Consider the following 27,358-nt stretch of genomic DNA (forward strand, 5'->3'; position numbering starts at 1 on the left):
ATCTATTTTTTCTTTTTGTAGAAGGATAACCTTTCTGCTTGCATAAATCTGTTGGGGAAGGGCACAAGTTTTGCTTTATTGCTTGAGAATTTGCTGTTTAAACAAAACCTACATATAAAGTATCATGCAAACCAGTGTTTTAATGGTCTCTTGTTCAAATGAAGCAATTACAGCTCAAAAAACCCTCTGCTATTTAATACGGCTATTAGCTACTTCATCTTTTTATGGACCTAAAAGCATATTGCGGAAGTTCTGAGAATAGCCCTAGCAAAACTGTACTTGTCAAACTGATCTATGATACCATGCAGTGTATGATATTCCTGGCCCAAGGAACTACTAGGAGAGATTAAATCTCTCTCCACTTTAGCATAATGCAGTAATCACTAGTCAACTAGTAGAAATGTTCTCCAGTTTGACAGCGTGATGAAAATAGTTCAGATAAAGACGGTTACCAATTAATACCTGGTAACAGTTCGAAACCAAGAAGTAGTTAATTTTTGTTGTCAGACTTAAAAATAAACCTCAAGCAACTTCCAGAAATTGGGATCAAACTGCGTTCAAACTGTATAGCGATAGTGACAATACAGCAGCAATATTGCACTGCACTTGATGAGTGCACTTTGCACACCACATGAAAGCTGCATTTCTAGATGCCACTAATTATTAGAACTGAAGCTTGAACTTCCTATTATTCAAGTGACAGGACAGCACTTGAAGCTACCTGCTTAGGGAAAGTTATAGACATATGCTAAGATCACCCTTCAAGACAGAACGGGGTTTCCTTCCTCTCCAGCCGTAGCTCCCATTTGCAGCTCAACAGCAACCCTCTAAACTCCAATAAGTAGCTCAACAGTAAGTATAAGAAATATGTTAACTATGTGGACCCACTTCCATGAGCCTGTCAGGGACACTGAGCTAAAGCTACATACTTTAAGCTGAAATTCAGTTAGTGGGATCGATTCTTACAGATCCTGAAGGCGACTGAAAAAATTGCCCTGCTCATTTCTAAAGACATAATAAGCCAAGGAAGTTGCTTCACTACTCCTAACAAACAGTACCGCTAGTGATAGCGCTGCTGATATCATTAGGAACAGAGGGTACACAGCAGGGTAGTTCCAGTTAACCACTGAGGTTACAGCATCATTTCTTTTCATCTTGTTATTTTGATGTCGGGGGCATGTTCCACCACACTGTACTGTTTTAAGAAACATTTAAGGCAGGTTGATTTCTAGCTCTGAGCAGTGTCCTTGCTAGCCTGCTTTAGGAAGCAGAAGAGATAAGCACAAACAGACTCCAAGTCCAGCAATTTAGAGCCTTCCTAGTGACCATTCATACACACAAGAGAACAACCGCTTAACAGTTGGCAGCCACCTAATGAGTTGTTCTTGCCGCAGCACTACTGGTCCAGAACAATGAAGGAAGCCATCTAAAAATCGAGTTTTCATAGGCCATTTTTATTAATTCTTGGCCATGCAGCTAAACTAGCCATTTCTTACTCTATGTAGCTCAACTTTACACTTGCAAGATTGAATTAAAGAAGCCTAGAACAGCAAAGCCCAGGGTAAAGGGAATGCCTTGGGATCCTCTTATCTGAAAGATAATTCAGAAAGATCAAGTCTGAGTTTCTAAAAGCAGAAATTCCTGTAGCATTAACAATCACATCGGAATTTCACAGGAACCTACCAACACAGCCTTAAACGATAACTGATTTGAAGAGGCTGCATTACATATGTGCAATAAGTAACTTCAGTGTTCCACAGAAATATTAGCCCTCCCAAATTTATACCCATTTTCTAAAAGATAAGCATACACAAGCACGTAATTCTTAATTCTTATGGCAAGAGTCATCTGCAGAAAGCTACACATCTCAAATGCTTGAAGAATCAAAACCTTAAAGAAATTCCTTTCTTCACCCACCTAACCATAAGCTGAAACAGATCTAGTCCAAACTTGGGAACAAATTCACTGCTAAGCAAAAAGCAAGCATGACTCAGTGATATAATAAAAGCTTTGCTTTTAATCCAGCTTCTCACTTGACTTCCATAGAAAGGAATTGTAAGTCTCATGTCTGCCTCAATAAACATCAGATCAGTATCACAGTTGCAGTTCAGCTTTGATTTTGGAGGGGAGAAGATATTATTTTGCCATAAGTGGGGAAACACAGCCACAGGCTATAGTTCAGTTGAACTAGAGGATGGCTGCAGCATCAGCACTGCAAGCAACTATGAAAAAAGGAAACCAAGGCAGTTCAGCCTCCGAGTGGTTTGCTAGGAATGGACAGATTAGTCTCTATGTACCCTCTAGCCCTGGGACATTAGTGAAAAGCAATATAATATTAAGGTTCATCCTTTTGAAAAGAAAAAGAATACCAAGTTTCACTTACCATGAGAGTCGGATCCCAATTTCTTAGAAGCCATTTAGAACCTGAAAAACATTTTAAAACAGCTTTAACAACTTTTTGCACGCAGCACAGCATAACTCTGCAGTTCTGCAGTCTTAGCTCTAGATTATGGGACATGCTTCAGACGCTTGCTCTACTTATCCTGTTCCTAAGTTAGATAAGCAAATCTATTTTACAGCTCCAATAAATGACTGAGAAGATAAATAACTTGGTTCAGGGCCTGACAATCTAAAAGACAAAAACCAAGAACCACCAAGGGTGGTTAGGAAAGCGCAGAGGGAGTTCTAGATCTCTGAGCTTACTAAGTCCATTCTTTCCAAGCCCCAATTAAGCACCTTCTGCCTTCCCTGGAATTAAGAAAAGCCCTTCCTACTGGAAATACCACACTGATCCTCTTCAGTTTAATCTGTCTTGATCTAAAAGATATAACATGATACTGGGTTTGCACAGTCAGTTAGTCAGTACTGTACTTGTCTAGACACACTGGACAATACATGGATTGGTACCATTTAAGAAGAACTTAACCAAAGAGCTGAAGTTTCTTGGTACACACAAGTGAAAACAACGCCAACAAGAGTTAACATCCATTGCCTGTGAAATTTTACCAATAACTTCTTCAGTCTGAGAACTCAAAGTAAATACTACATATCTAAGATGTTAAGTATGTGAATGAGTGCCTATGTAGCTGTATAAACACAGCAGGCCTGTCCTGAGGAAACAGCTTTGTAGAATTAGCCATAGTGTTTTAGCTGACTGATCAGCTAATGCCCTGCTCCAGGATGCTTGCGGTATGTTCAGTAGTGTAATTGCTTCTTTTGCGGTGCATCGCAAGATCTCCTTCTTAAGACACCACAGCATAATTATTTAAATAATCAAATTTATAAGTCCTACTTTGACATTACACATGACCAAGAATCAGAGTTGTCTTTTATTTCAGAAGTCCTCCAGCTGGTAGACTGAAAGGCCCAGCAGATGTTCTTCAAAAACATGAAATTATCCGGTACCCCCGCACCAGCAGCACACAGGGCTCAAGTCTAATTTGGAGCAGATCTAATATTCACACCCATCATTCCCCAAATGAAGCCTTAATCTTCATCCTCAATGTTTCAATTGAAGATCCAAATGCAAATCTAGTTTTAAAAGGAAGCGTGTCAAAAGGTGGAGATTATACAGACTGTTTTCTAGCTCTGATTCTTCCCATCAGTGGCTGACACATTTGAGGGCAGGAAGAACCAATTTCAAGTATTTTTAGCTAGCACCTTTAGTTGGGCGTATGTCTCTTTCAATATTACATTAGAATCAATAGGTGAGTCAACCGTAATGGCTCATGGGAATTCAGCACACTGCTAAAACCAAAGCTATAAAAGGAAGATTACCCTGGTGAACCAAACTTCCTGAAACACCGCAAACCAACACTAGGCTATTGGGAATGAGTCATGCCAGGCAACTCCACCATTCCTTTATATATAAAGGCCTTGTGCCATTTTGCTCAGTGTTCCTCAGGTTCTCAGCACACCTGATCATCTCAACGTTGGTACTATTTCCAAAAACACAACACTAAGGCAAAGAGCTGGTTTTGGCACTAGCAGGTGATGGCTCCTCAGAAGGGAAGGATACCTTGGAGAGGGGATATAAATTATCATTCTGAAAATGATGTCTTTGAATTTGCATTGTCCTTCATGTTACTGAAATCTGGAGTAAGTTGCTTTTGGTAAATGAGGCAGATAGTGTAAAGTGTATTGGCTACAGGTAGCCATTGCTGCACTAAAAAAAAGTTCCCAGTCAATTTGGTTGCCAAAGTGAGGAAGTTACTTACCTTCCCTTTGCCAAAATTTAAAGAATTTCCTAAAAAACAGTTTTCAGTCTACAGTGGTAACTAGAAGAAGAGTTCAGAGGAGTTTGGGGACATGCCTAGAGGCCCTGCCCCTAGTTTGTCTCTGTCGTAATAGAGACATGCTTGTAACTGCTGTCTCAATCTCCGGTGACGTATGGAGGGCTTGGGGAATCATATAGTCTTCACATACATCACATGTGAACGTGAATCACTGCTGCCTTATTACTGTCACCTTTGATCTCCAGACTTGAGAACAGGATGCTGAAGGGAAAGAGTCTATGGCAATGGTAGTTCAGAGGGGGCAAGAAGTTTGGTCTGCTGCCTTACTGAATATTTTAAATTGATAAAAAACTTGCATTGAAAAAGTTTACATGCAGCAGAGTCCTTCCTGGACTGAGGAAAGGTAATTACTTATTTCTGCAAGCTTTTTTCACAGTCACTACAAGCTCTCTCCTGCAAATTTAGACTTCCTTGGCCCCATTCCCTCTTTCTTCATGCTGGCTAATCCTCTGAAGAGAGAATCAGCATTATAAGCATCCAAAAGTTATAAGCAATTTTAACATCAGCAGCCACTGAAGCAGCCTGACATGAACACGCTGGCAGAAAAGGAAGGGCCCACCTTTCACTTCATCACACCACGACAACAGGGCAGCATTCTTAGAACGATGCAGCCAGACAACTGGCTATAGGAAAGCTCCAGGATGAGCACAGATGTCCTCAGGGACTGATGGCAGAAAAGGGCAGGGGAAATCCACAAAGAGGCACAGCAACAGAGAAGCCATAAGACAGAACCGATGAGAGAAACAACTGGCACAAAGAGAGATGGATGTCGAGCTGGAAAAGGCTGAAGTGACAGCATAGACGGTGCCTTGTGGTACAAGAGAAGGGAGAAAATGTGCAGGTAGCCCTAGAGCATTTGGATGCAATGACACCAAGAGTCTCTGCAGGGAGTCAAGTCAGACACAGAGGGCTCGTTCTGAGTTAAAGCCAATAAACTCAACAGACTCGAGCTTAGCCAGGTGCATCTGAACTCTTATCCACTCTATAGTACTGATATTATTCAAGTCACTCCAATCCACCTGCTACCAAAGATGAAATCCAACTGTAGCGCCATTCTGCTACACTGACATGACATGGAACAACTGCCTTAGAAAAAGCAGCACCCAAGCATGCAAAAACTTCTTTTCAAGTGACAAGCGTGCAGCTGGAGGATAAGGGGCTCCAAACAGTGAGAGAGCAGCCAGGAACTCAACTGCAAGGTCTTAAACACTCCTTGCAGAGAGATTGCATCACAGCAATAAGGGCTCTACTACACAAGAATGAAGATGACCAAGATAGTCTACCTAGCACATCACCACTTAAACCTGAATGACTACCCAGCTGTGCAGCCAGACAACGCAGAGAGAAGCATGACTTGGTGCAGTCAAGCATCAAAGGGACAGTCTCATCAACAGATGAGAAAGCAACTGAATCACTACCAAGAGTGACTCATGGGAGCTGCGAAGGGTTCCCCCCCCCTTCTATTTGCATGTCACATCTATCACAGCTTTTGCTGAAGTTCGTCTACATTCCTTTTCTTCTGAAAGATCTCAGACTGGTCAAGCTGGAGCCATCCAGCTACTAACAGTAGCTGAAACAGGTTTCTCATTGGTAACTCAAGCCAGTTTAACTGCTGTCAAGAACTGGTCTCTTTTGCTGCTATAGCCCTCATTTGGGGGGGGGGGGGAAGAAATGTCTAGATTCCGGACCACATGAATTCTCAGAAGTAGCTCCCACCTAAGATTCAGACAAATGAAAGAGCAGATTTATGAGTAAGAGGACCCAAAATGCCAGAAGTTATCACCCACAATCAGTTCAGGACATCTTTGATTTTCACACAGAAAAAAGATGTGATTTTGAAAACTTACATCTTTTCCAAGCTACTACACACTGTAGAGGCTAAGTATGTAGAACTGAGGATGGATCCACTCACTCCAAAAGCTGCAAAAAGACCTGAATCCTTTTCATGCTGCTTGTATTAGATTCATGGACTACTAATGATTTGATGCTGAGAAACAGTGAAAAGTACTTCGATCTAAATGATTGGTTTATCTGTCACAGGTATTCCAGATTTAGAAAGCATTTTAAAAGTTTTACTACAACTACTTGTTTCAAAGCAAGTCAAAGGCTATGACCAACATCAGGATTCTGCATATAGCCTCATACAAATACAGTTGTAGACTGCCTGTTGTTTAGATAACACAAGTTAAAATTCTCTTATCAAAGCTTCCCAACCCAAGTATTCAACCCAAGCACTGTTACGCAGTTGAGATCTCTCAGATGGACTGACAGCAAAACACTGATTACAGGAGTTTAATACAAGGTGAATTCAGTTTTCAGATACTGCAATCTCCGAAGAGATGACATCACTCAAAAATCTGCAGCAACTACTTCTCCGTTGCACATTTAATAGTTCTCCAAACAATGAGCACGTTCAGCCAGCTAGCTGTCTGGAGGTGCTCCCCTTTCACAAAGTACGATGACATTGAGCCACGGATAACTGCTGTTTTGATAAAGTCACTGTAAAAGCAGATTTGACACTTTGTAACCACATCCCCTTCAGCAAAAAAGGCATCACTTTCACCAATCTTTAGAAAAAAAACATCTAAAGTGTATCTGCAGTAATCCCTTCAAGCGTCAATACAATCCAGAGATAAGGTGCATTATGGTGGTGGCTCTATTTGAAGACCAAGGAGCACAAACCAGACCATCACTGAACCGAACACAGGTATGAAGTTCTCATTTGACTTTCAATAGCCATTAGTTAAAATAAATCTAATGAGACGAAGACGTCTCATGTGATATAAGTACAAGTGATCGTGCTACGTTTAACCAGTTTCAGGGTAGGGATTACAACAATGACGAAGGGGGACGGGAGGAAGGGGAGAGCTAGGGATGAAATATCCCTACTGCACACAAAATCCACATTTCAAACTTTAGATCTCTCCTCTGAAAATCTGTCTGGATTGTTTAAAGACAGTCTCTAAGCATCAAATTAATTTAGCTTGTTACTTTCTGTGAAATGACTGAGGGGTAGAGGTACTGGAACCAGTAAAATGGTGTTTCTTTTAGAAGCATTTCTAGAATACATGAGTGGGAAGGACAGGGAGAAAAGAGTCCCTGAAGAGTAGGTCTATGTGCTTATCACATTACTGGATTATGAGACAACACATTCTTTAATGATGCCAACAACTTCCATTAAGGAGCTCTTCATGGAGATGTTGAATAGCATCTTCCTAGCAGTGACAAGCGTTAAGAGAAATTGATTTTTCAAATTGTGCAGTTGCTTAACGTGACATAGTGCCCAATTATATCTTCTGCTTCATTATATATCCAATTTAATTCCCCACTGACTGAAGACAGCTTTTCTACACTCCATCTGAAAAGCACTGCATCTCTCTTGCTCTATTGTTCCATATAGATTCATGGCAATGAATATTAGACAGCTATAGCTATGCAGCTCTCCTCACATAATGTCCCACTCTGCTCACTAAAGACATTGCACTTGTTAAAAGCACATATTATTTGAGTTGGTTAAGGATTTAAGGCTCTTAACCAATAACAGACAGCCCCACTCCTCCTTTAAAGTCCTGACTGTTCGTTTGGGCCATAAGGTAATTTGCCATAAATTCCACCCAGCAATAGGGGAAAAAGGAAATGCAGTAAATTAATACACCAGGTTTTTCAATCACTGAATCATGTATCAGTCATACAAGTTTCCACTGAAGCTGAAACTTACGAACTGCACAAGCATCTAGAACTACAAGTTTCACATGCAGGGGCATAAAAAAAGGAAATTACTCATCTACCACACACACTGGTCAAAGCTGAGCAGTGCAAGCTTTTCTTTTGGCCAGAGACTATCTTGGCAAACAAGAGTATGGAAGATGCACTTATTCTAAGTTCACATTTCACTGTGTCAATGAACAGGTAACCTATTTAAAAAGGAGGCTTTCCAAAAAAGGAGTGCTATCATAAGAGAAAGCTATCTCCAACTAACATTTAAGACAGGTCTGACTTCCAAACCCTTGGCAAATAAGGGGATAGCTCAGGTTCTGCTGAGTCTAAGGGTAGATGTGGATTTAGGGTGTAGTTTCTACTACCAACTTACCTAAGTTATTTAAGATCATCTAAACAGAAAAGTGGAGGAACAAAACCATGGGTTTACATCTTCTCTGCCTCTTGAGAAAAATCAGCTTCGTCAGCCTCAAAAGGTTGTAACACCACTAAGAAAAGGGTGGCCATCTAGAAATAGGAGTCTTTCTTCCCCTCCTTGGTATACTACAGAAACAAAAGCTATTTGAATGATAAATTATAGCTGAATATATAAATATGTTATGTGATTCCTACTACAATCAGGGGGAAGGAAACAGACATGGAAAAGATGATCCAGCACTCTATCAGTGAGAGCTATAGTAAGCCCACAATGAAATAACAAAATAAATCCTAAATTTGATGGAATATAGACGAGCAGAATAACTGCTTTTACCCACCATTTTCATACATAAAGTTTCGGACAGAAAATATCTACCACTTCGGAGAGCTGAAAAGAGTCACATGGATGGCATCTAGTAACTACTAGCAAGTTTAGCTGCTTCAGCTTAATTAGCACAAGATATACTACTAAGAAAGAGGCAAATCCTTAACAGTAGTCTTAGCACTGGCTAGAGTCAGGTATAAATGTCAACTTTTCTAGCTAACCCACTTCAGAAGAAAGGTTATAATTTAATTTAAGCCTCCTCTAGTCAGAGGCACCTATGGGACAGCTGCTAGCTTCAGTGGTAAAATGCCCCAATTTTTCTGTTGTTTTGGTCAAGATGGATGAAAAATACTAGAACATCCTGCACATTTAAAATACAAGTCTGGAACCCAGAACAGCTTAAGCTGAATAAGCTTAAATACACTACTTGTTGTAGTGAGATTTCAATAAGCAACAACCTCACTATGAAGTACTTGAATATTGTTAATACTTCAGACTATCCCCAGTTATGTATGAGAGCTAGACACTCTCAACATGCCGCCAACATAAAATTACTTTTGCCATTAACCAGAACATCCCACCTCTTTAATCCAGAAATAACAGAATCTGTGCAGTTTCAAGCTTTCTTCTTATGCTCGTTGAGCAAGAGAAAAGTACAAGTAGTTCGTGTTATGTTACACAGAAATAAGTTCAGTTCTGTGGGCAATACCAGTATCTACTATCACTATAGAAACTAGAACTCCATTCAATTCTTTTACGGCAAAAAGCAGTACGTATTCTCTTGCTAAATGCTAATTAACTGGGACTTAATGTATTTAAGCACACTATAGCAATTAAATGACTCTCCACTTTCAAAAGAAGTCCGTTTCAAAGCAAGCTATACTGTTAACCTTTTCTGTGCTAAAGCTCAGAAGAGAAATGGTACTATATATTCATAGTTCTGTTCTTGGCTAGCACTTTTGTGAAGTATGGATGCTTATGAAACTATTTTTTAAACAAAGCAGGCAAAAAAATATCCAGCAAGAAATCAAGATGGACAGAAGTTTTAAAACAGAAAACTAAGATCTGCTAGCAGGCCAAATGTCAGCTGCCATTTCATATATTCAAGCTCAGCCAAAGTACGTGTATTGTGCTCTGCAAGAATAACAGAGTCAGTGTTAAACTACTGTAAATTCACCAATCTTCCCACTTGTACTAGAGTCACATGCCTGACCCACTCTCACCGCACACTCCCAGCAAAACTCACTATGATACTGACAGAAAATACAGCCTTTTTAACCACTCCACCTAAAAGCAGCTCTCTCTGACCTGCAACGCACAGGCTAAAACCTCGAACTAAGCATGGGACCTACCACTTCAAAACCCTGCTTGCAGCCTCAGCAAGTTAAATCCAGTTTAAGCACATGTAAGGCCATCAGCAGCCTTCTCCCACTTCCTAGATCTCTGCGACATAACGTAGAGGAAACTGCTGAACTTTTCCAGCATTGTGGCACCTCATTTCTTCTCTAACATACCTCATTTCTCCCAAATTGGAGAGCCAAATTCTGAGAACGCAAGATCTCTGCAAATTCACTTAATTGAGAAGAATTTGAGTGATCACAGGTAGTATTACAGTAAAGAACAGAGCTCCACATTTAAAGATGCCAATCTCTCAGTGTTGTCTGTTCTCCAAGAACTCCCCCATTTCCCACTGGAACAAATTATTCTTCCACAGAATATGCACTTTGAGACACAGGGGAGCAGGAGTTTTGAAAACTTCTTACTACTGAAACCTCAGAGCTGATCATAGGCTACATTGAAAAGTGTTCCCACCAAACACTTTCCAGAAAAGTATGTCTAAAAACACATGCCATTTCAAACAAGCTTTCCTGATGTTCAAAACATGACTCCTTATTGCCCTCAAGACACAGGCAAACCAAGCTTAGGAAAGAGATCTGAATCTGCCTTAGGTACTACAGATGTGACCAGTTTTTCAGACACTCTTGACTTTTGTGGGGGTTTAAGCACTTCTCCCACCAATCAAGATGTCACTGGCACAGCCTCAGCTTCCAGTGCCAGCTCATTTCATCCTAAATTCGTATCTATTGGCCTAGTAGGAGTGATATATCTGTCATTATCCAACCCTTGTTGTAAAGCTGAGATCAAAAAAAAAAAAAGCATATACAGAAATACACAGCTGAAGAGATCCCAAGCTTTGCTGCACTGACATACAAAGCTTACAGACAAGGAAAAATTGACCACTACTTCAGGTGAACACTCACTTCAGCTATTTTTACAAGTTCCCTAAGCTGAGGTCTCAGCAATACCACGTTCCTTCCCAGACTAACACAACAGAACAAGGCAACTAAACTGAAACCTAAAAGTGAGTCAAGCTAATAAAATATCATCCCATGGCAGTAAGGTCTAAGCAAGAACCAATCGCATTTCATCTCCAGATACAGTATCAGTTAAGACTGCTTTCATCTTTCAAGTTTTTTTTCCTAGATAGGATTGAATGACTGTGTTAAAAAGATGATTTAGAAGGGAAATAGTATGAGTAGTTAACACCGAATTCAGTTCTGCTACCAGAAGTCATGTTTCAAATAAAGAAAACAAGTTCCACTCATTTTAATTAAATGTAGAACAAGTGCAAAACAGAGCACAGAGAATGCAAAACAAAGTGAATGCCTATACCTTAAGTGTTAGACCTTCATTGTTTCTTCAAAAGGTCTGTGAAAGAAGACTAAAGCTGGTAGCAAAGATCAAGTCCTGCTCTTTAAAACACACAGGAACAGAAGTGTCATCATCTGGTATCGAAAAAAAACAGACATAAAACAGCAGGAGCCATCAGAACAGGCTCAGCAAAGTGGTGGTACCAACATTAAGTACACTTCTGCATTTAACTCATTTGGATCACAAGAAATTAAGGTGTCTTTAGTGAGCTTGTCTAGCATAGAAAAACATGAACCTAGCTTTGTGCAGAGAAGTCAAACTGAGTTTGCCTTAAACTATAATAGCTGGTTTATTACAAAAACAGAAAAGTCAAATCACGGATTAGAAAGCTTTAAAGCAGCCTATGCTACCTGAAGGCAGCACACTCCAGTGCTGAAACAAACGTCTTCCTTGCAATCTCTTGATTTTGGGGTTCCCAAGCAGCACAGGCCACTATTTAAGGCCACTATTTGGGACTGCTACCGGTTCAGCCAGTAGTCCAGTTGAGCTCAGAAAAGGAAGTGACAAACAATAGGAAAAAAAGTCAGTATGTCAGTTAAACAAGGTCAACTGCATGTTTGCAACTGCCACAGCCAAGCTTACCAGTAGTTAGCACATAAACATATGCAAATAACCCTCACCCTTTTCAGAAGGAAAGCAGAGCAGCTACCAAATCCCTTAGACACATCTTTCAGCCACATTCCAGTTGGTAAACTCACTTTTACAGAAAGGCTTTCTGAAGCTGTCTGCATCACAGGTGCAATTCCTCCCCGCTAAACAGAGGCCACCAGCTACAGGCAGGCAAGATATTCAGCAGATTCTTAAGCATCATAAAGTGATCCCTATACCCATATTTTTAATTCCAATTGTTTCCACGTTAAAACAAGTTTACAATTCCTCACTAAACGGAGAAAGAAAAAAGCCACCTATGAACAGGTCTGCTTTCTCTAAGACAGCAATTCTATCTGCTCTTCCAGCATTGCAGTCCTCTGTTGGGAGTTAGTGTTTGGAGCAGACACATTTGGGAACAAGCGCAGACTGGAAACCTGCTCTTCACTACAAACACAGAATGATCTTTCTGTCAGGAAAATACAGGACAAAACCCAGAAAGCCATGAAGCACTGGAAGTGAAACACAGTTACCAGCCACCCAAAGATATGAGCATATGAAGACTGAACTACAATCTCTGGCTCAAGTGGGATGAAAACTGGAAAAGAAGCCATAACCACTGAAATACACTTGCAGATGAAGTCTAAAAGGCTACAGGATATTCATACTGCCAGGAACCGAATACCCTTACACACACTTCCCCCCAAACCTTTCCCCAGAGCAGAAAGTCCTTTTGCTGAATTTCATTAGATCATCAACACCACCTAGTTCTCACACAACACTTCACAACAGTAATTTTTGAAGCACTTAACAAGGAATAAAAGCTATCCCTGTTTTGCAGGTGTGGGGAATGAGGTACAAAGATGAAGCAGTTTGCCCACTGTCATCCAGCTCAGCCAGCGACAAAACCAGAACAGAACTTGTATTTCCCAAATCCACAGCATTTCGTCGTATTATTCTCTCAAGTCTGGTCCTCCAGCATTGCTGTCCTTCAATTTTCCCTTTTAAACCACTCCTGTTCAGCTTTTCATCTTACTCTAAAAACCCTAAAGATGTTCTTCTGGATTTATAATATGAAATTGGATTCATTCAAGAAAATTTTCTAAATTACTATTTCGAATTCATTTAAATTTGCAATTTTGGCATACGCTATTTTCAGTCTCACTTACTGGTACAGATTTTTCCTCCTGCATATTAACAATTTCTTCAACAGCATCAGTAATGAATGCAAGCACTGAAACACTTAAAACTATGAATAACAGAAGAAACAGCTCATTTTGCATGCAAGAGAAGCCTTCAGAAACACATTAACCCCCTTTCCTTAGGAAATTTCAGCAAGTTTGACTCAGCTTCAGCAACTTTTAGCCTTACTTTCATTTCATAACTAGACTGGAGTAAGTTGCTGAGTGTAATAGTCCCATGACCATCTAACAGCTGTGCCTACAGCTTTTCCTCTCCAAGTATCTCACAAACTAGCAGCAACACAGGACTGCTTACGGTATATAAATCCATCTCAGTACAGAGACAAGCATTACAGTGGAGAAAAAAAGAAATAAGAAAACATACAACAAACCCACTTCCTGCTGCTTTGTAAGAGGAAAGCGGAAAGACTATGGGTTGACTGTTTCCCAACTCAAATGTTATATTCCCCTTCCCTGACATCTGAGAATCAGTCCAGTCTGCCCCTCTTAATGAGAGCATCCAATTCAATGCAGCTTAACTTTAGAAAACAAATCCAGCCCTGTGTGCTAATGACAGATGCATCCAGTCCTGCAGTAACATTAAATTACAGGAGGAACGTGGCTTGAAAAGGGCTTGCAGTGAATAAGATAGATAAACGACTTCTCTCCCAACTTGATGTGAAAGAAGGAAGACCTTTACATTACTAAGTAGAATCAATCTATTCAGAATACAGACAACTCCTTGCACTTAATATTGGCTTATTTCAAGTGCCCATTTCCTTGGAAGAGGGGAAAGGAGCTAGATAGGAACTTTCTCATCAGTCCAATACCATATTATATTCAGCACATACCAAAAGAAAGTGGCACATATACACACTTGGTTGACATGGTGCCATAGTCCCCAGCTCCAAAAGCAGCTTAGACCACCAAGCTCTTCATGTCATATTCAACTTCTTGACCGTTGTCTGCCTTCATTTACCTTATATCTCATAATATGCTTGTGGGGTTTCTAAAACTGTATTTACTAAGACTTTTCCAGTTGAAGATCTTCAGGTAAAAGCAGCTATGGTACATAAGCATTACATTCATGTCCATGCTTGAATTTGCTAGCTTTCACTTTGCATACAAATAAACCCAAACTGGACAGTATTAGTGAAAAGCAATAAGCTTTTTTTACTATCTTTATCTGCACTTGCTTTTTAAAGAAATCACATCTCTAAAATCAGACATTCAGTGGTCTAGAAACATTAATAGCATTTATGGACTTTCTACCAGCCATCAAAAGAATTCCTAGTAAGTCAGCAGAAATCATATATTAAACTCCCTTCTACAAACAAGAAGGAAGCCTGACTGCAGATCCCCAAAACTCTGCTCTGCTAAGGTATAAATCAGAATTGCACTGCTGTTCTTCCAGAGACAGTTCTGCGGCCTAATTGCATTTCGCATCTCTCCATCTCTCAGCACTTTTGAACCATTTTGGACCCAAACGCTTGTGCTAGTTTTAGCATTGCATGAGACTTAACAGCTATGAGAGTCCTGAAGTATTTCCCCGCACAAACACACACACAAATCTGGCAATTCTTCAAATTAAAATAATTAGTTGAATATTGGTTGATTAAAACTTGATAAACAACTTCCTTACTCAAACATTTTAAGGTCATTCCTCAGGACAGTGCCTAGAAGATGACATTACTGATGGCTCTCTACCTGCAGTTACTTTTATAACTTAAGCACATAACTCTGTCAACCAGTGACCATTGACAGAATTACAGCTTGATTGATAAGTAATCTAGGTTTATAGAGAGTTCACAAGTCTCAGTGGCATATAATACTATGGAAACCTGCCTCTAAAATCTCTATGCAACACTAGCCTCTGACTGCATAATGCTTTTGTACTACCATAATTTCTCCATCCATTTGTTTGTAAAGCTCCAGGTGATACTTGATTTAGGGGGGTACATTAACTTACTCATTCCTCCTCCCCCCCAATAAAGAACCTAAATATACTTACTGAAAAGCACAATTAAAAAGCCTGCATTTTTATACTGCTAGGTACGCAGCAAGCAAAGTGAAAGTCAATACCTTTCAGCATTTTTCTACTGAGAAGTCAAATAGAGACTGGCAATAAACTGCCTATGGTCACCTAATACTTAATTAAAAGATAAAAACACATTCTTTTTTCAGACTACATGCAGCATAAAGCCTTTTAATCCTTCCCCCCCCCCCAATTTTATTCCAGATGATTAATGGTTATTTTATTCATATAAACTCCTTTCTCTACTTCAAGTACCTCGCATACTCCTATTTCAAGTTATCATACATTACTGTGCAAAGACGCCATATGATAGCCTTAGTCATTAGGGTGGAACCCGGTGTAGCTTTGCTACATTAGAAAATGAAATATACGTTCTCTAACAATTAATTTGCAAGCTGCTTATCAACCAAGAGTCTAATTTTCTTTTAGAGTCCAGAGCTGATGAAGCAAATCAAACTGAATGCAAAAGCACATCTCCATATCTAAAGCACAACACTAACACTGACATAATGCAGTTGGTAACACACAGAATCTTAGAAATCCAGCCTCCAAAGCTTGGGGGATAAATCTCTCCAGTCATTTCATTCGTGGCTTCATCTGCTACTAGCCTAGAGAGGTCAAACAGTGCAAGCACAGACATACATTAGAAAAGGGCTTAAATGATCTTTCACATAATCTAGTGGACAGCTATGTTGAATGCTGATCTCCAACAACATAAACTGGACTTTAAACAGCAGCTCACAACTCTATTACTAGTTTCCAAAATACCAACTCCCAATAGCTAAATAACTTAAGCATATTCATATTCAGTCCATCTTCCACATCAAGAACTGACTGCTACTTGGACAGGACTCGTGCTTTCCCAATTTTCTTAGTTAAAATGTTATTCCTGTGTCAGACTTACTGATAAAAAGGTAGCTGAGAAAGTACAAGCTAAGAATTTCCATCTGAACTCTAATAGTTAAGATGGAGACTATAATGCAACTGATGCAATATGGTATTTTGAACAAATACTCTTTCCCTTCTAAAGAAGGTTTAAAACATAAGCCAGAGCAGTAATGTTGTGTTCCCTCTTTTATATACTCGCATATTTCAAATAAGCATGGTGTAAAGCTTAAAGGATTCTGAAGAAAGCTTGCAACCTTTTAAAGATAAAAAGCACAATTAAGTCAGGATGTACAAGCTGTTCTTTCAAAATTCCCAAGCACCAAAAAGACTATTTCTTAAACATTTAAGAAAACTCTCACATGCAAGCAAGATTGGAATAAATCCGATCATTTAAAAGAAAAATAACGTTAAGTTCCTCTTAGAAGACCTCAGTACAAGGCTACGCTGACTGCAAGAGGTCATTAGGGACACAGAGCAGAAGCTTAGTCAGACCAAGTCAGACAGTCAAAGCATTAAGCAATGGACTAACATACCAGAGAGGATTACCTACCTAGGTAGTTAACACAGAAAGACCATGAGCTCAGGCCTGTATCACAATCAACCGCAATCCTGATGATCAACTGCAGACTGGTACAAGGTGTAAGATCAATAATGTTGCCTTCCTAATTATCAGAGCAAGCAAACGCAGTACAGGGAAGAGAAACCTATCTTTGATGCATTCTAGAAGACCTAGTTTTTAAACACAAAAAGTTATTTATAGTTTGTAAACACCCCTTTCCCCCCAGCCCTTCCTTGAAACAGTAGTTTTTGAAAAAGCTTTCCAGAGCTTTTCAATTACAGTTCCTCCAGACCTCCTTTACAATGTCATTGATTTGATTTAAACTGATCAATTTTATATAGACAGTAAAGCCTTTAGCCAAGTCCAGTAATAGTTGAAGCTATGAAGTTTCTTAAGATTGAAAAGACTGTGGACAATTACATTACAAACAAAACATAAAAGGAGTCCAGACTAGGAGTTTCCATCTAATAAAACAAATATTGACTAACTGATCAGTGATTAATTTAAAGCTAGCACCAACTGCAGAGTTCAGGAACAAGCTGATGTCAAAAACTTAGGGTACAAAGACTAGATATGGACAACAATACAGAGAATATTCTGAATTATCAATCCCTGAAGTTTGTGGAAGCAACATAAAACCCATACAACTATACAATAAAAAGATGGGGAAAGTGATGCCTACTGCAGCATTATAGCACTTCTCCCACCGGCACCACCCAAAACAGCCCATGTGACAGTACTGGATGAGATGGTCCACTGGATTGGTCCAGAAATCTAATTCTTCTATTGCTAATTAGAGATTATCTCTAGGATAACAAGTACTGGGCATTACTAGACACCATGTGAACAACAGAGGCAGAGTTCTTCCACATGTTTTTAATGACTTTTACCTATCAGCTATCAAGATAAGCTTAAAAAAACGTTTGGCAGCTGAGCAGTGCAGCTGAATATATTCAGAGAAATATTCCGAAACTGAAGTTCAAGTCATTAAGGAGAAACTAACATTTATCCATTTATACACCTAAGAGATTTTTTCCCCCTTCAAAGTTTCAGGTAATTATGTTTCTATTTTCACTGGACTTATGCAGAGCCACTGCTCTTTGTAGGAGCAATGTTTTCCCTGACTTCTTTGTTCCACAGTGCCCTGCACAGGAAAAACAAAAAAACCCTCAGCAATCAAACTCACAGGCAGGATCCAACCTATGAGACAGCAATGAAGGTGCAATCACTTTCAGTTTTGTTTCAGAGGCTTTAAAACCATGGGCTTGCAAAAGCTAAATTTCAAGGTTACATATTTTCTCTCCCACTACCCTTGGAATTAAAGCTTTGTTTAAAAAGTTTAAGTCAGCCAGTTGCAGTGGTGATCGAACACAGCAATGCCACATTCAAATCGCAGTTCTGTGCGTACATTAAAGTCATTAAGTAGCAGTACTACTGCAGTATTGCAGCATACAGATGTTAGCCTAACACCACACTGGCCTTGCGCAGCTCAGCTCACCTCTGCTGTGCTGCTACCGCACCTATAGAGCTCAGCCCCATTCCCTTCCCCATGGCTAGGGTAGTGCTGTGCACACAGCTCTGTTCTGCGCAGGGGAGAGGAAGGGGCCAAAAGCCTCCTGCCCACACCCCTGCAAAATGCTGTTGCAGAACGGAGATATGGGGTATGCAGGGTCAGCCCTAGGAAGAGAGCAGCTGCAGGAGTGTCTGCACTGGAATAGAAAGCCCTGTACCCCAAGGGGCTGGCAAGGAAGGCGAGGAAGAGGTCTAGGTGACTGGAGTACCGCTTCTTGCTCTAACCTAGGATCTAGAGTGTTAGGGAAAAGAGGAAGACCCTGCCTCAAACACACACACACCACCCACAAAAGCGTCAAGCCCCCAACAGCTTTTGAGATGCAGCGTTTCATGTTCCTTTTATCAGCACCATAGAAACTGAAATTTTATCAGCAGTCACTACTCGTTTGTTCCTTATTTTGGCAATATTCACTTGTTATTTAGGAATATCCATCTCAAAGTGTTTAAACTCAAGATAAATACAACGTTAGGAGTCAGAGTCCAGGAAAACAGCTACATTAGTTTTACAGCTAAGTGCCAGAGTCCACCTGCTTATATCTATGCTAATGAGACAGCATCAACATCATAAACACTCTGCAAAATTTCTTTTTTTTTTTTCTAACTTTTTAAAAATAATTTGGGGAATAAAAACATTTCATAAAGCAGTTACTCATTTTTTGTGTTATAACTTCTTTTAATACTTGAAAAAACAAAGCAATCCTAACTCTCCCTTTACAATGACAGACTCTGAGCTATTAAGCCTCAGAAAAAGAGACTCTGACTTACATTAAATAGCTTCACAAAGGCATTAGCTATTTTACTAATAACAAGCACTGAGCTAAACGGCATTATCAGGAAGTTAGAAACTACAAGACTGATTGATTCTTACACCAGGGTAAACATATCCATGGTATGTTTGCCTCTCAAATGCAGAGGAAGAGAGGATCCTCTTCCCAATTCAAAAGCAGAACAGCTAACTGGAAAAGATCCAGAAATAGGTAGTAAGTACTAACAGAGATATAGAGGGCTATTGCTCAATAGGAAACAAGACTTTGGCTCTCAAGCCTAGAACAGATACACCCAAAGAGTGAACGCAGTATAAATCTATGAAGTCATGAGTGGCACAGGGAAGATGAGTACTATGTTTCTCACAACACAAAAGCCAGAGAGAAACACGTTATTTGAAGGCAGGCTTGACAACAAACACACTCGCACAAACCCACCTCCAAACAAAAGCAGATGATTCTTCACAGATTTCATTAATGCGGTGGGTAAGCCTTTACTCCCAAATACCCGTGGACGCTAAACATTTACCCAGATTCCAGCAGCAACCAATTCTCAGAAGACAAACTCCTCAAGGGCTATTAAGCACAGAGACGGTCTCTTCTGCCTCAGACAGCTCCCGAGGCCCGGAAAGCAGGAGACTTTACCGAAAGGAGAGTCACCCTGCTTGCCTGGTCCCTCTGCCCGAGAAGAGCGCCAGGACCGCGGCCCTCCAAGCCGACCCGGCCAGGTTTTGCGCCCGTTAAACAGCACTTTCAGAGACGGCACCGCGGGTGCGGCAAACGGGCAGCCCGCACGTCACCGCGGCCCGCCCCGGGGCGAGCAGCCCGCCGAGCCCTGCCCGGGCCAGCAGCGGCTGCGAAGTTTCGGCGCCGCCGGGGCGGATGGCCCGGCAGCGGCTGGCTACAGTGCCCCGGCCGGAGGGCGCGGCAGAGCCGCCGGGGCCCGGCCCGGCCCGGCCCGCGCGAGGGGGCGCCGGGAGCCCCCCCGCCGCGGCGAGGGTAGAGCCGCCCCGCTAGGCCCCCGGAACCGGCCGCCCCCACCCCGGGACAACAGAGGGGCTCCGCCCCCACCCCTTCCCCGGGCCCGCTCGTTACCTGCGCGGCGCCTCGCGGCCCCCCGGCTGGCGGCTCCGGCTGCCCTCACGGCCACTGCCCCCCGCCCCCCCCTACGGAGCCCGCACAGCGTCGCCACCTCCAGCCCCACGAGCGGGCGACGCCATCTTGTCTACCTGCCCTCCGCCTTGCCTCCCCGGCGACGCGCTGGCGTCACGCCGCGCGGTCACCTGCCCGCGTCGGCCCAATCGGGAGGCGCTCTCGATGACGTCACCTCCCCGGGGCGCGGGGTGGGGCGGGTGGGCGGGGCGAGGAGCGGGAGCCCCGCCCCTTCCAGCGAGGGGCGGGGCGGCGGGGCGTGGCCGCGGGGCGCGTCGCCTCACGGGGGGGCGCCGCCCTCGCCGCCGGCCGCGCTGCTGTGGGGGCGAGGCCCCAGGGGCTCCCCGAGGGCTGGAGAAAGGAGGCCCGGCCCACCCGGAGGGGGAGTTACCTCCCCCGCCGGCACGAAGCCCCCTTCACGCGGCCTCGTCCCTCGGCGGCCTCCTGCGCCTCGACGCCTCTGCCCGGGCCTGGGGGGTTCTTTTCTCTTCTTCTTCTTTTCTCCTTTTTTTCAGTTTGGCTTTTCCTGGCACCTTTGCCTTTGAGGTTTTTTTTTTTGTTGCTGTTTACCAGATGACAACACAAAAAAATGGTATGAAAGAAATGTTTTTTATTTCAGGAAAATAATATGTTCATGGGTTTCAGGTGATTTGAGGCACCACAGGGTTTCAAGTGCTCGGGAGCTGGCTTTTTTGCAGTTTGCCTGCATATCACCCATCTCTCTCCCCCTTCCTCTCTCCCTTTTCTGTTCTCTGCAGTGTCACTTGCAAGGCAGCAGTACTGGAAGTCCTGATAGTCTGGGGTTATCTTTGGCAGCCTAAGAAAGAGCACAATAGCCTGGTGTCAGGCAGCTGTTTTACTATTCTTTTTTTTTCACCTCCTGCTCCCAGAAGAGGCATTCGGGTTATTGGGTTTGGGCTATTCTGTCTCTAGCTTTCACTTTTATAAGCATAGAAAAAAATGCTTAGGAGCGATGTGCACATAAGTACACGTTCATCCCAGGCAGTTTTAAAGGAGCGTGATTAAACAGAAATATTGCAGGTGCCCTTCCATTCCCCTGGATCAAAGGAATTTGCTGGTGGAATACAGCCTCCTGGAAAGCTCGACTAAACCCCTCACCAAGCAAGCAGCATGCACGGGACCCCCCTGTTCACCCAGGGGACATTAGCTCAGCCAAGGGTCTCCCTCAGCGCTATCCAACCCCGCATTTTGCAAAGCTGAGCCAGTGGCGGGCGTTAGCCCCATTGGCTGGGTGATGGAGGTGGGGGAGGATGGCGAGGCAGCGTTTTCCGGTCGCAGTCCGGTTTTCCCACAGGAGAGATGGAAGATAAGTGTGTTTTGTGCGTTATGATCAGCAGCCGTGCTGTTGAGGGCTGCCCCTAACCCGGGCGCGTGTGGATCCGACACCAAGGACACGCGGGCTCTGCCACCGCGGCGTGGGCCTGCTCCTCTGCCGCTCTTGAGGCTGCGTCATAGCCGCCCTTAGCCTCGCGCGAGCAGCACGGGCCGCCGAAACGCCGCCTGCCGCTGCCCTCCGGGCATTACCGCTGCGAGCTTTGGTTGCTCAAAACAAATAAAGAAAACAGCCAGCCGCAGCCTGGCCTAGCCTTAAGCTGACAGCACATCTTACAGCGTATTTGTTGTGCGTACAAGGAAAATGATGCGTTTAGGGCTTTTTTTTAGATTGAACAGGACTTCCAAAACATCCTTAATCTGCAAATTAATGCAAAACAGGTTGTTCCTGCCCTTTCTCAGAAGAGATACACAGCAAAGTACTCCAGTTTAGTTGTACGGTAGGATCAACAGCCAGAAGTGGAAGCAGTTGAAGCTGGGTTGTTAGGTACAGTAAATAGCTATTTTTTTAATAGTATCTCAAAGGGCAAATATATACATAGTTGTGAATGTTTGACCAGCTCCCCCTTCGCTTCACATGTAATTATCATTCTTGGGCTCTAGTCTTGAGCAGACTGAAGGAAGTGACACTGAAGTTAGACCCTTCGCAACGCAAACATCGCCTTTTCCCCGGCTCTGTTACTGCCCCAGCGCACGAAGCCATTTGAAGTGCGTATTTGGACGGGAACACGCGCGCTTCCGCGGCGCGGAGCGCCCGCCCGCCGCCAGGGTGCGCCGCCTCCCCCGGGGCGTTGCCTAGCAACCGCAGAGGGGGCGGGCCAGCTCGGCGCCCGGCCTCCGCGGGTTGGTGGGAAACGGGGCTCCCGCCGGGGCGGGGAACAGCCGTAAAGTGCGCCGCGGCTGTCGTAAAGATCCGGGAAAATGTCGTGAAGTGCGGTCGGCGGGGCCTGCGGCGGAGAGAGTGACCGGGTCCGGCTCCCCGCACTTATATGCCCCGTCCCCTGGCGGCTGCCTCCCCCTCCTGCTCCATGTGGGGCCCGGGCCGGGCTCTCGGCCTCTCCTCCTCCTCTTCCTCCTCCTCCTCCTACTACTATGGCCCGGAAAACAGTTAGCAGGAAGCGGAAAGCGGCGGCCGCCGCCGCCGCCGCGGGGCCCGGGGGGCTCCAGGGGGAGCAGGTAGGCCCGGGGGGGGGGGAGGGGAAGGGAAGGGAAGGGAGCCGGGGGGGGGGGTGTGGTGCTGGTGCTGGTGCTGGGCCGGGGGGAGGCGGTTGTCCCGGTGCGAGGGGTGACCCTGAGCGGGGGGTGTCCCGCTGCCCGGCTGGAGAAGGGCAAGGGGGGGGTGTCCTGGTGCCCTGGTAAAGGGGGAGGGAAGTCCCGGCACCGGGGAGGGGGGGGGGCAGCAGGTAGTTCCTTCCCCCCCCCCCCCCCCCCCCGGCGGCTCCCTGCCCCGGTAGCAGCGGGTCGGGAGGGCTCGGGGCGCCGCTCATTCCCCCCCGTGCTGCTCCCGTTGGATTCCGTCGTTCGAGCCGTTACGGCCGGGTCGCCGCTGCGCCTCCCCCCGGCCTGGCCGCAGCCTTGCGGGATGCTCCGGGGCGACCCCAAAGCGGGCCGCAGGAGGCCGCCGGGCCCCGGGGTCGGTACCGCGTCCCGCAGCGGCCGGGGTGTCGGCCGAGTTGCCGGCGGGGGATTGCTCGGGCTGCCCGCGCGTGTCGGAGGCGCTGCTGAACTTTCTGCCGTTTCCATAAGGATCCCGCGTCTCCGGAGCGGGGCTGCCGCGGGCAGAGCTGGTGTGGGCGATTAATGTCAGCGCGGGGCCACTTTCCGAGCAAATATTCGTGCTAAATCTTATAATATTACTGAGGGCTGTACCAGGATCCCGGAGTTAATTTTCTTGTATGGTGTTTTGCGTAGTTTGGAAGACTTCAGTCATTTGCTCAAAAAACCACGTCTTTGAATTTGGAAGGGTGCTATTTTAGATTTGTTCTGCTTGCTCTGCCTAACTTCCATGTTTATTTTTCACAGTATGGGTGGGATCACTCAGTTCACAAAAGAAAAAGACTACCGCCAGTGAAAAGGTCTCTGGTGTACTACCTGAAAGGTAGAGAGGTGAGGATGCAGAACGAGTCTAGCTACCACCGCTTGTTGCATGGATATGCAGCCCAGCAGCTTCCCAGTCTCCTGAAGGAGAGAGAATTTCATCTTGGAACCCTTAATAAAGTGTTTGCCTCCCAGTGGCTGAACCACCGGCAAGTGGTGTGTGGGACAAAATGCAACACAGTAAGTGCAACCTTGCTCTCTTTCTTTCCTCTGTTATTTACTCCCTTCTCCATTTCCCCCTTGATGCGTTTCATAATCAAGCTATGTAGACTGCTAAGGAAAATATTAGGAAGTAATTATGCGGGGAGTCAAAATCATATGTAATAAATTTTGAATGAATGTAATACTTAACTATGACCCATTCTTATCTGAAAATACAGCACTGTGTAGATGGCTGTGAATAGAAATGCAAGGCCTATACCTAGATCCAGCATCCCTCTAATCTGCAAAGAGCAATTTACCTCTGAGGGATAGAGGATAAGAATGGAGTTGAATCTTTCTTCTTGTCCTGCAAATGGGAGAGCTAACGAATGTTGTTAGCTTTTGTAAATGAGCGCCTTTAGTGCCTTATAGAAACTGCTAATAAGACTGGTTTTTTTCCATTATGCTCACTCTTGCACAGTGTGCTTCTATGTGTTTTTCCGTGCTGATGGCTTTAACAAGTGTGCTACAAAACTAAATACCATGGTTAAACTCCAGATATCCCTCAGCCTTGCTAAAATATTGTAAACTTAAAATTAATTTCATTTTCAGGATTTTTCTTTGCTTGCTTTGTGATAGTTTTTCCACTCTAAATCTGCTTTCAGTTTTCAAATAACTTCCATTGTTTATATATTTTGATTTGTTTTACCAAAAATTGAAGTCTTCTCAGGTTCTTGCAGTGGTGTTTTGGGCTTGAAATGTTATTGAGGAATACTGAAATGATGTCCTATGTGAAAAATAAATGAAAGAGATCATACTTTTTTAGGTAGTATTCTCTCTGGAGTTAGTAGCCTAATTTCACTGAATGTGGCTGGCTGGGATCTCATGTGTGAAGTTCCTTGAATTAGTGCAAAGTCCAGCAGAGTTGTTTTCTTTGCAAGTTGGTTAGTGTCACAGTGTCATAGAAATGAATCAAGTATTGTAAGAAATGCATAGATGAAGCAGCTCATAAACCTCAGAGTTTATAACTTCGTGTGCTTGTTTCTTTACCTTAAAGGTTTTTTTACATAGAAGCCGTGCTCAGTGGTGTGACTTGTGAAGGGCAGCAGTATTTTTCTCATTTCAAGTACGGTGTAATTGTTCGCAGTTACAGGAAGCCTTCATGAAGTAGCTCTTAATAGGAAGCAAGGCCTAGCTGTATAAACAAAACAGTCTTATAACAGGAATAAGCCTTAAGTAGAAGCTCACTGCCTTCTTTATTCACACATGTTTATGTGGTCAGCAGCTAGCACTGTCCATGAAATAGCTTACAGGAGACAAACTCCTGCTGAAACAGAAGCTCTCAAAATCTTGCTTACTTTAGCAAGATCATTGCATGTTTTATAGGGCTCCAACAATTCTGCTGTGTTCTGTAACTTCTTTAGTTCCATCACCGCTGCAATGAAGATAAATGGGCAAGGGTATTGTTAACGCAACCTTGCAGAAAATTGTTTGTGACCAAACAATCACAGAACTGAAGAGGGATTCAACCATATTGTTGTTCCCACTGCGTACACTGCAATGAAGTACTGTATACGTTTCCACAGCTGAACACCTAAACTTAGTTACGCGTGGACCTTGCCTTTTATTAAGCAAAATGTAATGATGACAAAAGAAGCCAACTTCATCATTGTGGAAGATGATATATAAATTAAGAATACTGCAATAGCTTTAGCTTGGCTGCTTTGTGTCTGCATTTTAACAAGTAGAGCTTTAAACTCCACACTCTAATTATAAGATTCTCTCATCTTCTATGTAAACAACATAATAACTCCTTTGCTGATTCTCATAGGCTGAAGTTGTGCTGTTTTCATTGGGTGTAAATCTAAAACAACTTGGTAAACGTTAATGGGGTTTGTTACATCGGACGTGCATGTAATTAAAGTTAATGCAACAGAAAAAATATAAACCATAGTAGTTATTTTAATCAAAGCTTGCGTGTGACGCTGGGAGCTTTTAGCATTTAATTTATAAATTGCCTTTAGTTATGTTGTGCCAGAAGTGTTCATTCTTTTTAATAATGAAAGTATACTGTTGGGGTTAAGAGGCATAGCTTTGCTTTCAGCCACTTGACAGTACTGGTCACTATAAACACTGAAAGGGATATAGAGCTTTCTGTCAATTGTTCATTTTTATTGAGTATTGTAACTTGTTTGTTTAATTACCTGGGGTGACTTTTTAATCCTTAAATATCCCTGGATATGATTTTGTATATCAGACAACTGTATTCTTTGGTGAATCCTGGTGTTCACAGTTGGCCAGCTGTAAAATGAATTTAGGTTTCTTAAAGCTGTATTTTTACTTCTAGATTTATAATTATGGAACCTATCTAAATGTCTAAAAATTCAAATGCAATCACTTGGGATTTTCTGAGGCAGATTCATGATTGCAAGTATCTTGTTCTTGCATATGGTGGGCTTCTTAATGTTATTGAAAAACAAATTAATGAACAGGCAACCCTGTGAGAGGTGCAGATGTCTAGGGTGTGTGTCACAGTATCAAAATACCGAAGGCTGATACCATGAAGTCTCAGGAGAAGACACTGTCTATAATTAGTGTCTTCTGTTCAAACTTTTCCGAGAGACTTTGAGACTATGTGGGAGACAAGCTTATGGCAAAAAAACCCATGGAACATTGGGTTGTTGAACTTCATTTTGAGTTTTTTTCTATTGCAGGGAACTGATAGAACTGCTTCTAAAAAGTTCAAATCATCATTTTGTAGCTTCTCTGCCTTCCTCAGTTCTGTCTGTATTCAGACATAATTATTTGTTAATTTTGAAGTTGGAGAATGGAAAAACACCAGAGTTTTACATCATTCCCTAAATACTAAAAACTTAATAGCTTCCAGTTGCCTGGACTCTAATATTCCTGAATGCTTTTTTTCCCCCCCCAACCCTGGTAGGTTTGTTTGTGTTTAAAAATTTCCTTACTGAAGGAGCTCTGCTGACTGTCAAGTGGCTCTTCCGAGGCATGAACCATTTGCTTTCTGGATGCTAGCCAATACCTTTTCTGTCCTTGATAGATTCATATGTTGCCTTGGATGCCCCATTGTAAATCACCAGTTCTTGTTTCTGTGTAGAGATCTGTAATTTGTTTGAGATCCCATGTCTGTTCTGTGCATGTGATGCAATTGTAGTCTAGTTTTGCAGACCTGGGGCTTGTAATAGTGAGAATGTGATGTATAGTTATTCTTATATCTATGCATATGCTGTCTGTATAGGGAAAGTGATTTATTTGCTTTGCAAGCTAATGTATCTTATGTTTTTGCCCATGTGATAAGAAGAATCTAGAAGAAGGCTGTTTGTTTCCTCGATACCAGCACGAAAATGAGAAGTCACGTTCCCACAGTTTGTAACTCTATTCAAAGTCCACTGAACACGGACTAAAACTCAGTGTAAATAAACCTCTGACACCTGTAACTGACACCTCTGCTCACCTTCCTTTCAGTGGCTTTTGAGTAAATAGTCAGGTGGTGTTTCTTGTCTCTCATGAGTATTTGGTTTTCTGTCAGCTGCATGTGATA

General features: G+C 43.0%; 2 protein-coding genes across 3 annotated transcripts in view; one reads left to right on the forward strand and one right to left on the reverse strand.

The window, feature by feature from the left end:
• LOC135324941 (ubiquitin-associated protein 1-like) overlaps window positions 1–20,367 on the reverse strand; it is a 35,526-nt gene extending 15,159 nt beyond the window's left edge. The window contains exons 1-2 of one of the 2 annotated variants that reach the window (XM_064502077.1): window positions 20,283–20,367; window positions 2,384–2,424 (exon numbers count right to left, since the gene is read on the reverse strand). In XM_064502077.1, the coding sequence (XP_064358147.1) occupies window positions 2,384–2,417 (34 nt within the window). In that variant the 5' untranslated portion in view covers window positions 2,418–2,424; window positions 20,283–20,367. Of the gene's footprint in view, window positions 1–2,383; window positions 2,425–20,148 lie in introns of both variants that reach the window. The other variant, XM_064502078.1, reaches the window with a different exon arrangement.
• Window positions 20,368–22,396: 2,029 nt separating this feature from the next.
• Window positions 22,397–27,358, forward strand: part of LOC112987789 (DDB1- and CUL4-associated factor 12) — a 32,475-nt gene continuing 27,513 nt past the window's right edge. Inside the window, exons 1-2 of the mRNA XM_064502640.1 lie at window positions 22,397–22,734; window positions 23,581–23,835. Of these exons, the coding sequence (XP_064358710.1) occupies window positions 22,651–22,734; window positions 23,581–23,835 (339 nt within the window). The 5' untranslated portion in view covers window positions 22,397–22,650. The remainder of the gene's footprint in view (window positions 22,735–23,580; window positions 23,836–27,358) is intronic.

Source organism: Dromaius novaehollandiae, chromosome Z (assembly GCF_036370855.1).
Source record: "Dromaius novaehollandiae isolate bDroNov1 chromosome Z, bDroNov1.hap1, whole genome shotgun sequence".
Classification (NCBI taxonomy): domain Eukaryota; kingdom Metazoa; phylum Chordata; class Aves; order Casuariiformes; family Dromaiidae; genus Dromaius; species Dromaius novaehollandiae.